The sequence below is a fragment of the Lissotriton vulgaris genome, chromosome 9 (assembly GCF_964263255.1).
Source record: "Lissotriton vulgaris chromosome 9, aLisVul1.2, whole genome shotgun sequence".
Taxonomy (NCBI): domain Eukaryota; kingdom Metazoa; phylum Chordata; class Amphibia; order Caudata; family Salamandridae; genus Lissotriton; species Lissotriton vulgaris.
Window position 1 is genome coordinate 641,939,830 of NC_141697.1, and position 15,523 is coordinate 641,955,352.

The 15,523-nt window shown below is 46.0% G+C and overlaps 1 protein-coding gene across 4 annotated transcripts in view; it reads right to left on the reverse strand.

The window, feature by feature from the left end:
* Positions 1–15,523, reverse strand: part of RELA (RELA proto-oncogene, NF-kB subunit) — a 273,417-nt gene that overhangs the window by 185,689 nt on the left and 72,205 nt on the right. For all 4 annotated transcript variants that reach the window (XM_086938309.1, XM_086938310.1, XM_086938308.1 and 1 more), the window contains exon 3: positions 4,000–4,038. In XM_086938309.1, the coding sequence (XP_086794435.1) occupies positions 4,000–4,038 (39 nt within the window). The remainder of the gene's footprint in view (positions 1–3,999; positions 4,039–15,523) is intronic.

Below are 15,523 nucleotides of genomic sequence, written 5' to 3' on the forward strand. Positions count from 1 at the left end.
ATAGAATCAACAAGCGAAAGCACAGCGCTCCCTGTATTTGAGTGGAAGCAGTGACGAGAGCAGAGCCACCATTTAAAAACAGTAACCCCCGTGTAGCATCAGTAAGAGAAAACACAGTACCGCCTCCCCTCCACCATGGAAACTTACCATGGAAACTTACCAAATTAGTCAATTTGGAGTGCAATACGAAAAACAAGCATTTACAAGTGGGGCCGGAGACGCGGGGGGGGGGGGGCGGGAACGGGCACACGGACAGCGGGAGGGGGGCAAGAACGGGCACTCGGACAGCGGGAGTGGAGGGGAGCACTCACCTGGACTTCTTCCGGCGGCGGTCGGCCTGGAGGAATGACAAAACACACCTAAAAAAAAAAAAAAAAACGCCCACCGCCACAATGACGTTCTAAAAGGGGCGGAGAGCGAAAAAAATCGCCGGAACGCCCACAAATCTGCTCCGACAATGACGGACAGATCTCTCTTCCAATGGCTAGCCTCTATTTATGGAGCTAGCCAATGGAAGAGAGAGGCGGGACAAAGCCCCATACTGTTCTAATATAAGATTTTGCCTGCGCGATCACTGCTGCGCAGTGCTACGCCAGGCAAAACCTAAAAATAAACCACCTACGCCCCCCAGCCCCATGGTATACTATAACATTAAACACAGAAAAGTCTCATTGCAAAAACGAAAAAAGAAAGTGGAGGAAAAACTACACTACCGAGTCTAAAATTCCCTATAAGACTGCACTAAACAAAACCATAAACTTTGCAAGCTAGCTAGAGCAGAACATGTCTTCAATACTATCACTGAAGCTACCAACTGCTCAAAAACTCTTTTTAACAGGGTCAAAGTATTGGCAGGCTCCAAGACATTGGCTCCAGCACCTGCACTAACTAAACAAAAATGTGATAACCTGGCATCCTTCTTTGTACAAAAAGTTGGAAAAATATACCAAGACATTGTACTCAATCAGGTCAAATTTACCCAGGCCGCTTGTCCTGTCTCCACACAACTCGCCAGCACGCTGCCAAACAACAGCTCTCCTCTTAACCAAGAGGGAAAAACGACACCTCTAAAACACACCCTGACAAACTGGCCCGCACTCACAGCTTAAGATCTAACAACACACCTGAAAAACATCAAATCAAGGATCACCAAAGGATCCCCTCCCTGCCCCGATACTCAACAGCTAAGTGCCCTCTCACAATCAGTAATCGTCAATCTAGTGAACACCTCCTTATAGGAAGCGACCATCCCACCTGAGTGGAAACACGCTATGATTCACCCACTCCTGAAAAAAGCTAATGCGGACCCTGAAGAACCAAGCAATTACTGCCCCATATCATTGCTCCCCATCTTTTCGAAGATTCTGGAAAGCCATATACATAAACACCTTAACCATTTCACAACAACACAAGGGCTCCTTCACCCTTCCCAGTCGGGCTTCAGAGCAGGCTTCTCGACCGAGACCACCCTACTAGGAGTCACTGAAAAGATACGTAAACATCTAGACAACGGTGATACGGTAGCGCTCATTTTGCTGGACCGGAGCGCTGCTTTCGATACCATATCCCATGAAGTGCTCCTAAATACACTACACTCACTAGGCATTAGGGATTCCGCTCTCCACTGGCTCACTTCTTTTCTCGACCAGCGCATTTTTCAAGTCTTTTCGCACTCTGTCTGTTCAGAAACACTCTCCTTCACCCATGGAGTTCCCCAGGGCTCTGTCCTGAGCCCCCTACTGTTCAACCTATATGTCACACCTTTGGCAGGAGTCGCAGAAAAGTCAGGACACTCTCTTTTCTCATATGCCGACGATTCTCAAATCATCTTTTCCCTATCCTCTCAACAAAAGCGACCCCTCAAAACTCAAAACTGGTCTTACCAACATAGCACTATGGATGTAGCAAAAGTTCCTTAAACTAAACGGTGAAAAAACTGAGGTTTTAGTTCTAGGAAGAGAAAAATAACTATGGAACCCCATACACTGGCCCCCTGAAATGGGCTGCCTCCCCCCTCCAGCGTCCCAAGTAAAAAATCTAGGTTTTATAATAGACGACTCACTCAGCATGCACCCACAATCCATCAAAGTTGCAGCTACCTGTTACACCATTCTCAAATGGTTAAAAAAATCTGCTGGATGCTACCAGAACCTACCAGAAAAAAAGTAGTCAATGCTCTAATAACATCTCTCGACTATGGAAACATCCTATACTTAATAGCAAATAAATCTGTTATCCACAAACTGCAATTAGTACAAAACGCTGCAATCATTTATTGTACCTAAAATCAAGCGAGCTAGGATGGGCGGAAAAGCCTTTTCCCACCTGGGCCCCACAACATGGAACTCAATACCCACAACTCTTCGAAACGAACCCAACTACGCTCAGTTCCGAAAGGCGCTAAAAACTTGGCTATTCAATAAATAACCACGATGACTGTCTGTGCTCTTCCGGCCTCTCCATATCTGGCGCCGGGAATCCCTATTTTGGTATCTGTTGCGCATTACAAATTAAATAACTAACTGTAAATAACTAATATTCCAAATTGCATTAAGGACGGAAGAGTAGGTACCCCCAAGTATGAGGGCACCACCCACAATAGCAAGTTATATCTAGAGCATGCATAGAGAGGGTAAAAACCTTTTAGAGGTGTCAGGTCGAATATGCTCTCGAAAAATGTGAGCTTTGTCGCATCTGGTTACAGAAGGAGTTAAATCCTGTGAGATGTAAAACAGGAACTATGCTATCAGGAAGAAAGCCTAAGTAAATTCAATTAATGAAATAGAAATGTGCAGGGGAAATTGAAATGCTTATTTCCTGATGTCCACAGCCATAGACAGTCCAAATGATAGTGGGGCAGCAGATGAATGTGTCTCTCCCATCCCTCCGCCCCCCAAGAGTTCTGTGTTGTGAGCTCACTCATTTTAATACTACAGTGGCATCCTCTGCGGAGGGTTCAAGACAGACTGTGGGTGCATTATACATTAGGAAAATCCCTGTGACACCAGCGGTCAACCACTTGAGCTGTGCCATTCTTGGCTTCTTCTTTGAACTGGAGATGTGTAGGAAACAAGAATTAGATGTGTCATCAAGAGGCGGACCTGTGCCCCGAGGTTTGAAATAGCACCTCAGCAAAATGTTAGTATGTTCTAGTCAGAAAGCGAGGTCATGGGTATGACAGCAACCATCAAACTTATCTTTCTAAAAAAAGGACCCTAGGAGCCCAACTTCATGAATTACGTAAGGTGGTGCATGGAGGTTCCACCAAGATTTATGGAATTTTATCCTCTTCCTTGACGTGTCCCACGTCTACAAGTTGTTAGGTGGATAATTAGACACCAAAGAAAGCAGTTAAAGGGACTCTTACTGACACAGAGGGAATCTTTGTAGACATTATAAGGTTACATTTCCAGATATTAGGGCTAACAGCATTGACGCTACTCAGAATGACACAGAGCATGAATTCAGTCAATGGTAACTCAATATGGGATCCCTAGATGTATGGATGAAAGTGCATGAGACCAGTTCTTCACTGCACAGCTCACTGCTTTATCTGGAAGAGAATGGCAGAGACAGAGTAACCCAAAATTAACTGTTGTAACGAAAGTAATACATTATTTCCACCCATATATTGTAGCTGAAAACCTTGTGATACGCAACAAGTCAGATACTAATTCAGGAAGCAGTCCCTTTCATGAGACTGCCATCAAAAAGACTGCATCAACAGAAATGATAAAGAAGATGTAAGACTAGTTCCAATGATTGGGAATGAGAATTCCACATAAGATTCACACCCCAGCCACCAACGTACCCTTCGAAGGAGACTGAGCAGGAACAACATTTGAAGAAAGGCTTACTTCCACGTTCAAGATAACTAGCACAGGCACAGATATGCACATCTTTCAGATTCTATAACTTAACAATTAAGACTACTACATTGGACGAGCAAGGATTTAAACAATGTTGATAACAGATATAAACAAAATAATAAATCGATACCTGAAAGCCCCCAGTCCTGACCAAGGAATGGAAGGTAGTCTGGAAGAAAGAAATAAACAATGGTCACACTGTGGATCTTACAATATAATAGTCACTACATGAATCACATGTTCTCCCTCCCTCCGACTCCTCTCAACTCATTCCACCATCCATCGTGCCTCTTAGTCTTGCATCTCTTAACCCAGTCCCACTATTTCACCACAAGCGCCATGTTCCACAGCTTCACTTTCGCTTTTTCCTTTTAGCTACCACAGGCTCCCTGCATTTATCACAGCATCTATGCTTCGCAAGCTGTGAGTCCTGTTCTATTCTCACCCGGCTTCATACCAAATACCTCACTGTAGCACTGATTGAGGTCCAGTATTATACTTTCATCTCCTCACTCACTCTGCCTTAATTCTCCTGAATTAGAATTCTGAGTTTTCCAAGTTTAAGTCAATATTCTCAAATGTAGACTCGGTGTTAAGGTGGTGGTGTGAGGACAAAGGGGACCTATAAACACGGAGTGCATCTGCCCCATGGTAAGGATGTTATGGGAAACATCAATTTCCATGAAAGTATCGCAACACATGCCTTTACATAGCATGCCATTACAACGCAAGTGGCATTACATTGCATGCTATCTCAACACATGCGTTTATATGCTTTTACCACACATGCCTTTACAAGAAATGTTGTTGTAAGGGCATAAATGGTAAAGGCATATATCTGTTTTACATGCAAGTTTGAGGTAAATATATATATATATATATATATATATATATATATATATATATATATACATATATAAACATATATACACACTAGCAGACCGTCCCGACGTTGTCCGGGTATGAAATAGACTGTGTGAATTCAGATACGGTCATTTGCATGTTCCCCCGCTTGAGGCCCAGCTGCAGCCCTGGTTCATGTTAGCAGGCGCATGTAATTAGTGTAGTGATCCGCCGCCCGAGCCCGGCTACAGCCCTGGCTGATGTTAACAGACGCGTGTAATTTGGTTTAATGTGATAGTTCAGTAACAGCACGCATGAGAAGCTGCAGTAATTGTACCCTCAGACACGCTCAGTTGCGGGTGCCCCCGCTTGAGGGCCAGCGGCGACCGTCTAACAAGTAGAATTGTGCGAGTCTTGAATGATTGTTTCCCGCTGTTCTTATTTTTTTATGACCCACACCGACGCTCTTCTGCCCGAGTGCTTTTTAGACGCACCCAGGCCAAGCCACACACTGGGTTCGGCCCTTTCAGACGCACCCAGGCCAAAGCACATACTGGATTCGGCACCCCCAGTATGTGTGAGACAACGGGCAGTCCCCCAAGGGAGTCTTGCGAATGGTTACTTACTACGCTTCGAGGGGAACGCCTTTGTGACGCCCCCAGCACACGGCCACAGCAGACGATCTGATTAATGTACGACCCAGATGGCATGAAGTGCGGAACGTAGCACACGCCGCCAGCGTGCCCCTTGATGCGGCGCAATTGCATAATTGGCGCTTCACATGGCATGAAAAGCGGACACACACCCACAGCGCGGACACATGCCTACAGCGTTTGTCACAGCCCCAGCGTGTCACGCCCCCAACGTGCCCCTTGATGCGGCGCAATTACGACTCACATGGCATGAAGGGCGGAACGTACCACACGCCACCAGCACACGCCCACAGCAGAATGCAGACACGCCCACAAGGGACTACTTTACTAGCACGGTTCTTTTACCTTTTAAATGTATATGGTGGCCGTCTGCACCGTCTGCATAGCCTATGTCCTTCTGCTGCAACTGCCCTTTCCAACGCTGTATTGGGTGTTGTGATTGGTGCTGTGGTTACTGAGATTACCCGCCTCAAAGGTTTGGGCTCTCTCTTTATAATATTAGTATATGTATATCTATATATCTATATATATCTATATCACTATCTATCTATCTATATATATATGAAGAAATTCCTTTGACGAAAAAGAACAGAGGCTACAAGGGGAGAACAGGGTGGACACAGCTTTATTTCACAAGGTCCCAGCTCTGGCGGATGCATTTTGGCAAAGTAGCCTTCTTCAGCGCCTTCAGCTGCAAAGAACACGTCCCTAATATTCTCCTCCTGTTAAAATATCTGCCGGCACCTAATCCCCTCCTCCTTACGCTGTCTGCGCACCAATCAGAGTTTGTGTGTGGTGAAACGAACTCCAAGTCCCAGCATGCCTCGTATTAGCATCCCGAGATGGTGGTGTGGGGGAGTGAGTGTTAGATGATTGCGGTGCGGGCTTCAGGTGAGTCGGGCGAGTCATGGAGCAAATGAAACAGGATGAGTCCTTTCTGTGTCCCCTTGCATACTGCAGCTTCCAGTTGGGCCTAGTTGGAAAATGAGTGGGGGCAGTCAAATGCGAGACAACGCGCCCCATTGAAGTAAAATACCTCGATCCACTCACTCCTTCCAGTCGGTCGTGGCGGACTTCGAAGATACTAGTCCCCTGGTTGCAAAGATGCTGCGAGCAGCGTTGTGCCCGTTTTTATTCGAGTCGCTTACGTGCTGCATGGTCTTCTGGTCTGAGCTGCAGGCTCGCTCAGTATATATGAAGAAATTCCTTTTTGACAAAAAAGAACAGAGGCCACAAGGGGAGAACAGGGTGGACACAGCTTTATTTCACAAGGTCCCAGCTCTGGCGGATGCATTTCGGCAAAGTAGCCTTCTTCAGCGCCTTCAGCTGCAAAGAACACGTCCTTAATATTCTCCTCCTGTTTAAAATATCTGCCGCCACCTAATCCCCCCCTCCTTACGCTGTCTGCGCACAAATCAGAGTTTGTGTGTGGTGAAACAAACTCCAAGTCCCAGCATGCCTCGTATTAGCATATATATCTATATATCCAACAAAGTTCCCAAAGGATTTGGAAGGTACTCCACAAAAGCCTGTTCAACATAAACTTTATTTAGGAGGACACTTCGCTTCGTGGGCACAGTTCTTCCTCCGCCGACCGGTTTCGAAGCCTCCTGCTCCTTCTTCATGGGCGTGTCTCTAGAACTCCGCAGCAGATGTTAATCAGCAGGCATGTGAATCCTTCCGCTATATGAGGCATTCAGATAGGTATTCATCTCCTCCCTTTGGTGGGTTGGCCCTTGGTGGGTTGCTTGCTGGGATATGTAGTATGAACCCTCTGGTAGGTGCTGCATTGTTCGAATGATTAATGGATTTTGAAACCCAAGATTGGGCTCCACGTCCACAATGCTAAAACCCATTGCGTGGGAGACAGATTTTTGCTCCCGTCACTGTTTGGTCCATAAAGGAACAGTATTTCCTGGATAAAGGGTGGTTATATAGCAGAGGTGTGATGCTTGTAGGTATCTCTGGACTATTGGTAGTCCCACCCCACTTTCATGCTTCGATTGTCTCATTTCGCCAATCGATAATCGCGGTCTTTTCACTCCCCAAACAAATGTATAAATTGCAAGTTGTAGAGTGCGAAGGACCTTCGGCGGTGGGGCCAACAGCAGCATTTGAAAAATGTAGAGAATGCACGGAAGCAATCTGCCCAAACCAAGCCAGATATAGGCGGTTCCACCCATCCAGGGCCTTCACAGTTTGGTCCAGGAGTGCCGTGTAGTTTAATGCTAGGGTCTGTGTTACGGATGGGGCAAGCAGAACTCCCAGATAAGGTATGGATTGTTCTGCCCAGGACAGCTGGAATTTGCTCTGAAGGCTCTCTTCATGGGCAGGGGGTACTGAGAGATTAAGGAACTGGGACTTTTTTAGGTTGACTTTGAAGCCTGAGGACTTCCCAAAGCTCGCTAATTCGTCCACCAACGCCGGCAAAGAAGTCAGTGGGTTTCTCAGCGAGACAATCACATCACCTGCATAGAGGCGGATTTTAAGGGTGTCTTTTGCAAATCTGATGCCCTCAATCTGTGGGTCATCCCAGATTCTTTGCGCCAGCGGCTCCATGTACAGAGGAAAGAGGAGAGGAGACAGCAGGCAGCAGCGTCTCATGCCTCAGGCAAACAAACAGGTCGGACGACGTCCCATTCACTCGGACAATCGCTCGTGGGGCATGATAGATGCAGCTAACTCATTTTATAAACTTTTCCTCAAACCCAAAATGGCATAGTGTATCAAAGAGATGTACCCAGCGGACCCTGTCAACCGCTTTTTATGCGTCGATTAACAGGAGCAGAGCGTTGATGAACAGGAGCAGAGCCTCATTGGGAGATCTATGGATACCGTCCATGAGGTGGTGGAACCTTTTGGTATTATCATCCATGTGGCGTGTGGGTACAAAAGCTACTTGGTCTGGTGCCACAAGGCCAGCCATCAGCGGATTTAGCCCAACCGCCAGGATCCAGGTGAAGAGATGCGCATCAATGTTGAGTAAGGAAATCGGTCATTCTCTGGGATCCTTCGGTGCTTGAGGATCACTGATATTGAGGCTTCCGCCATGGACTCTGCGTGGGAACCTGTGTCAAGGAAGGAGTTAAAACAACCACGTTAGAAGTGGCGCCAGTTTGCGGCAGAAGGCCTTGAGGAATTGTGCAGGGAATTTGTCAGATCCTGGTGCTTGGTGCAATTTTAAGTGAGCAATTGCTGTGACCACCTCCTCTGATTGTATCGGCTGGTCAAGTTGAGATGCAATTGTATCCAGGAGGCGGGTAACTGGGCTGTCTTTATGATAAGAATTGGCCTCTTGATGTTGAGAGTCAGTGTAGGAGTACAAGGCCTGATAAAAGGTTTTAAACATTTCCACTATTTCTAAATCTGAATGCACTTCCTCCCCAGAAGGCAGTCCTAAATCGAGGCTATTGCCGTAGCCATAGTCTTGGCTCGAAGACTTTTTGCAAGCAGCCGTTCGCAGCGGTCACTGCTCAAATAAAATGTATAAGTCTGAGGGGGGCATATTCTGCTAGATTTAGGTCTAAACCTTTCAGAAGGAGTCTTTTTTTTCTAGCTCCCTCCATATTCTCTGTGCTCCAGTACGTTTGTGGATGGATTCCATCTCTGTCACTTCTTTTTCTTAGCCCTGGCCTTTATATCGGCGCTCATGGTTCTCTGCTGCCGATATTGCGATAAATTCCCCTTTCATTACCAGTTTGAGTGTTTTCCAGACTGTGGCCAAGGAGGTGTTCCCTATTTCATTCGTATGGAGGCATTCGGTTAGCTTTGCGCGCATCTCCGACCGAATAGTCGTGGATTGTAGGAGGCCCTCCCTCAGTCGCCATCTAGATAGGCTCGGCTGGTCATTCTCTGCTTGCACTGCGATTGTGATCATCACATGATCTGATAGAGATCTCAGTTCAATTAAAGTGTCCCACAATCTAGAAAAAAAGCATGGCTGATGCAAAGAAATGATCTAAACATGGGTATGTTTTGTGTGCCGCTGAGTCAAAGGTATAGTCCTGCACCACTAGGTGTTGCTGGCACCAGGTGTCCTGAAGGCCATTTTCTGCTAGCCAGAGCTTGCCTTACGATGAAAAGGCCCCTATCTGTGTGGACCGCAAGCATGAGCGGTCCAGGGTAGCGTCCTTCATCAGGTTCAAATCCCCTCCCACAAGAATTACTGCATCGGGGGATGCCAATTCGCCTGAAAGGGCATTTACGATAAAGGGTTCTTGTTGTGCATTCGAGGCCTATATATTTGCTAGGGTGAAATGTAAGGATCCCCACTGAATTCTAACTGCAAGCAAACGTCCCTTTACCTCAGATATCGTAGCGATTACTTTGCATGTGAATTCCGCTCCTAATAGGAGAGCGACACCTTTCTTTCTAACAGGGCTTGAGAACCAGAATTGGTGAGGGAAGCGCCAGGAGGGCATGCGTGCTGTATCCCTGGACTGGAGGTGCGTTTCTTGCAGCAGGCATATGTCATCTCCCGAGTTCTGTAGCATGGAAGGGGTTCGCTGCATGTTTTACTGAGTGGTTAAGGCCTCACGTATTGAGGCTTACGACCTTCAGGTCTTTACACCTGTGGTGTACTTTGCTGCGTGGAAAAGAAGTGCTGTAACAAACAATTTGAAACTGGATAAGGAGGGTATGCGTCTACATGTGGAGACCAGTTTCTCTTTCTAGGTTTTGCCCGAGACTGGTGCAGGGGAAAAAGAACATGAGATCTAACCAACAATGAAAACAAACCACAAACAAAACATACAAAAAATCATACTGATAACTAGAATTGACAACAGTTCGTCACGGTGGGTGAACCCTTGGGGGTAGTCGGCCAGTGGTCATCTGGTTACCTTCAGGGTCTTCATCCACAGAAGTATCAGCACAGAGTTCTCATAAGGTGGCCTGGCATAGGGCACGAGCCTCATCCGACCCGGTCTGAATTACGATATCCCTCTATTGATATAGCCCAGTTCAGACGGAGGCCACCGGGTTCGGAGATCCAGAGAGAGAGTTAATTACCGCTTCCCTTCCTTTTGCTATAGTCTCCGAATCTGGTTTAAGGGTGGAGGAGGGCTTCCCAATCTTATGCCAGCGAGGATATTTATTTCTTGAACAATCTATGGGGCCTGCTCTCCATTTCCTGCGCCGTAAATTCTGTAATCCCCATGACATCCTGAGCTTCCCTCAAGGAACGGAGCGGTCTTACTTTTCCCTCGTAGCAAAAGATGATATGCAAAGGGTGCCCCTAGGAATACGAAATCCCTTTTTCTTTATGGTGTGAAGTAATTGACCAGAATGGTCTCCTTTTATAGAGTGTGGTCATGGGAGGTCCTGAAACAAGGTTGGCGAGTGCTCTCGAAACTGCACAGGATGGGCATCTCGAGCATGCTGGATAATCGTTTCTTTGACTTGAAAGTCATGTATGCACGCTAAAATGTCTGCTTGGGGGGGGGGGGGGGGGGATGCTACTTCTTGTTGGCTAGCCTACTTGGTGCACACGGTCTATCTGGGTATCAGAGCTGTGTTCAGTGCCTAGTAGATTACGGAAGCGGGCCAGGACATAGGCCCTTATATCTTCTCCTCCTGCCTTAGTCGGCACACCCCGAATGCAAACATTGCTTCTTCTGGAGTGATTTTCCAGGTCCTCTGCCTGAGCTTGTAGTCATGCAGTGTAATGCTTTCTTGCTGCATCATTTCGATCTCTTCGTCTATACCGGAGTCAATCTCCTCTAAGACCGTTACTCGTTCTGCTACCTACTCCAGATCACACCTCATTTCCTTCATGTCAGCCGAGAGTTGTCCCTTCATTTCTTGCAGGTCCTCATGGAGGGACATGATCAGCGCCGTCAAACGCTTTCCTGGCGGGGTGATCAACGCCCTCCAACTCCTCCTGTTGCCCTTCTCCATCTGAGCTGCCCCAAAGGAGGTGCCTGGCACTGGTTGTTTCAGCAGTATCTCTTTCACTGAGCGCTACTTTTTTATCTGAGCCGTCGCCATGGTGTCTATCCCTTGATTTATATCGGACAGAGGAGCCCTCAACGATATTGTCAGCAGATAAACGCCCTCCTGGGTTCTCTTGCATGCTGCTCACATATGCCTGGGGAACTTACATTGAGGGGGTCTCTTTGTTGCCGGGCGCGGGACGCAGAGGCCCATGACCACCAAATATGGCCACTGTGTGCTGGTTTTACTGCCCCACTCCAGAGGGTGACTATGTATGGCGTGGCTTCCGGGCCTTGCGCCGGTCCTCAGGGGCTGTGGTCACACTCTTTCTTACAACGTGAATAGCTGTGTTGCTCCCCTGCACAACGTCATCTCCTACATCACTGATGTGCGGCGGGCCACAAAACCCGTGCGCTGCTCTTTGCACAACAGGGTTTGGCCAGCGGCCATGATGGCTACTTTGAAGCCAAAGCTCCGTTGTGGACCCACACACGACAATCCAGAGCAACGTTTCGCCACACTAAAAAGTCACCAAACGTGTACGTGTATGTGTGTGTGTGTATATATATATATATATATATATACATAGACATATACACACACACACATATATATACTCTAACCACTAGCATATGTAGTAGGCCATTGTACTTACTATCACTCCTTTGTGATTTTGTAGTTTATCTGTTTCTATCTCTTCCTTGAGTGACTTTACAACTTGTACATTTGCAATTTTTTCTGCTTATATCTCTTATCCAACTCTTGTAATCCAAAGTCCTCATGTAACGCAACTGGTTCTTTTTCTTTTGTAAAGCGCTCTGACACCTTCGGGGAATGTTTGCGCTATATAATATTGCATAAAATAAAATAAAATACATTTTAAAAAAACATTTCCGGCAGACACAGGGAGTCTTGATTATATGCTAGCACTCCAGTGGGGGAAACCTCTCCTCTGAAAGAACACTGCCTGTATTGATCCGGTTGGAGCCTGCGTCACTCCTCCGGACTGGACGCCACCCCGGACCTCAAGGGGCTCTCGGTTCCACCGCTGATTTGTCCAGCAGAGGATGAGAGCACGGAATTCCTTGCTCCAACGTACGGGGCTGAAAGCCCCTGAGCACCGCACTAGCCCTCCATAGCACGCCTGGGCCATGCCTCTCTCCGCAGCTGTGTAAAAAAAAAAAAACTTTTCGATCAGGGAAACTTGTGGAAGGCAGTCACACTCTATGATTTCGGGGGCCAGATCACTAGGTTGAGTTCATTGGGATCTGGGTGCCTGATTTCTCCATGGCTCAGTGTGAGGAGAGTGGATGTAAGATTTAGTTTTTGATGTGGAACTATTAATAGCTCCAAGAGGGTCGTGAAATAAGGTTGACGGGCCCAGGTGAGAGCTATTAGGATTAGTGTGAGGGATGTTTGCCTGAGTTTCCGAACCACTGATGGAATGAGTGGGAGAGGAGGAAAAGCGTATGCAAATATCCCTGACCAGTTCACCCACATTGCATTCCCTTTGGAGAGCGGGTGTGGATACCTGGAGGTGAAGTTAGTGCATTTTGCGTTTTCATGTGTGGCGAAAAGATCTATTTGAAGAAACCCACAATTTAAAAGTATGGGAGGAGAACTTGAGGGTGGAGTTTCCACGCGTGGATTTGCTATCGGTCTGTCTGCTGAGAATGTTGGCAATCTGATTGTTTACTCCTGGAAGATGTTCTGCTAGTAGATACATTTTGTGATTTATGGCCCTTTTCCAAATATCTTGAGCTAGGTGTGACAGTTGGAGAGTGTCCCCCACCACCCCTGTTTTTGTATATAGTACATAGCTGTCATGTTGGTGCAGACGAGGACAGCTTTACCTAGAAGGTGAACTTGAAAAGCTTTGAGCACTAGAAACACTGCCAGCAACTCTAGATGATTTATGTGGAGATCCTTTTCGTTTGGACTCCACAAGCCATAAATTGTGCGATTGTGGAGATGAGCTCCCCAACCAGTGAGCGAAACGTCTGCTGTTAGTACTGTCTGTGGAACCGGGTCTATGAAGGGCCGCCCTTTTGATAAATGTTGTGGGTTCCACCACTGCAGAGAGCGATGGGTACAGCAGTTTACAAACACTAGATTGGTCAAAAGACCCTGCTATTGGTTCCACGGACTCGTTAAGCATTCCTGAAGGGTACGCATATGAAGCCTTGCATGGAGGACAATTATAATGCAAGAGGCCATCATTCCCAAAAGTTCATATACACTCTAGTTGGTAGTGAGTGTGTGGGCTGAAACTGAGCGATTAGAGCCTGAATATTTGAAATTCTGGCTGCATGGGGAAAGGTGAGAGCTTTTTGAGTATCCAAAGTGGTTCCTAGATAGGTTTGTGTGTTGGAAGGTTGGAGATGAGACTTTAACACATTGACTGCAAATCCTAGTTGGTTTAGTAACTGTAGTGTGAGAGTGCTGGAGACACTTTCTGTAAGTGCTGGCTTTGATGAGCCAGACGTCTAAGTACGGGAAGACATGAATATGTTGTTTTCGCAGGTGAGCAGCGACCACTGCTAGGCATTTGGTACATACTCTTGGGGCCGTGGTGACTTCAAATGGAAGCATTTTGAACTGGTAATGCTGCCCCGCTAGCACAAAAGTAAGATATTTGCAATGAGCGTCATGTATAGGAATATGAAAAAATGAATGACTCAGATCATCAAAAACTCTACGACTCTCTGTGATGATAACCGGGTGGTTCAGGCAGGGATGTATCTAGGTATTAATATTTCAGCTGATCTTGACGCTTTGGTGGAAAGAAACATCGTCCCAATAATAGATAAAGTAAAGAAAGATCTGGATCGATACGAGAATCTCCACTTGTCACTAGTAGGACGAGTCAATATTATCAAAATGATGGTTCTGCCGAATTTTTTTTATGTTTTTAGAGCAATTCCACTCTCAGCTGACAATAAGTGGTTTAAAATTTGCGAACAAATGGTTAACCGTTTTATCTGGGTAAAAGGCAAGACGCGGAGGGCACTGAGATTTACGTTGCTCCTGCGGGAAAGAGGAGGCTGGTCACTACCGGACCTAAAGCTTTATTATTGGGCAGCAGCATTGCAATGTATGGTGGGCTTGATCGGAGGTGCTGAAATGGAGGGTTGGGACAAGTTTGGTTCGCTTGCTATTTATGGTTTGGTTCTGGGTACGAATGCTGAAAATGTATTTTTGAGATTCACGGAGGGAAGCTACTTCAAAAGAACACGATTTAAGACAGTAATGGCTGCATATAATATATGGAAAGGGTTTGCTAAAAAGATGGGAATTGGGAAGTATAATGCATATACTAGACTAAAAGATAACCCTTCCCTACCTAGAGAGGTTTTTTCGGGAGCTGTCTTTCAAGAATGGGAGAGGCGGGGGATAAGAAAGTTTGGAGATATGCTGGGCCTTCATGGTATATTACAATTCACGGAATTGCAAAATAGTTATGCTTTGGATACAAAACATTTATTTAAATACCTTCAAATAAGAAGCTGCATATTAAATAAACAAGGGGGTACATCGGGATTCGAAGGAAATATGGTGATGGACCTTATAGAAGGTGGTTGTGATTGCACTATTAAGAGGTTTTATTTAGAAATGACAAAATTAAAGAAAGATGATTTAGAGAAATGGATAGATAAGTGGTCTATTGATTTAGATATAGGCAGGGATATCTTTACTGAGCCATTAGAAATGGGGAGTAAAATGCTGTGTTCATCGTCCCTTCAGGCCCAACACTATAAGATATTATACCATCTATATTATACACCCGCTAAGATCGCCCAGTGGGTAGGTTCATCTGGTATTACTTGTTTTAGATGTGGCAGTACAGATGCTGATTTGATACATATTTTTTCAGTTTGTCCCCATCTGGATAAGATGAAACAGGATATTGTGAATTTTTTTCGGAATGCACTGTCAACAACATTAGAGTTAACACCAGCTATTATGTTATTGGGGATAAGTGTCGACGGGCAGTCGAGTTGTAGAAATTTTATATTTGTAGCAATGGCGATCCTGAGATTGTTAGTGGCTTCTGCGTGGCTTGATCCTAACCCTCCGTCATATCATCAATGGTTAGGCAAATTATTGTCAATACAAAAACTGGAAACAGCCATATATGCTAGGAAGGGAAAAAAGGGTAAGACATTGGGTATGCAAATTTGGGGTCCTTTTATTCGATGGAAGTTAGGTACTGACTGTTAAAAG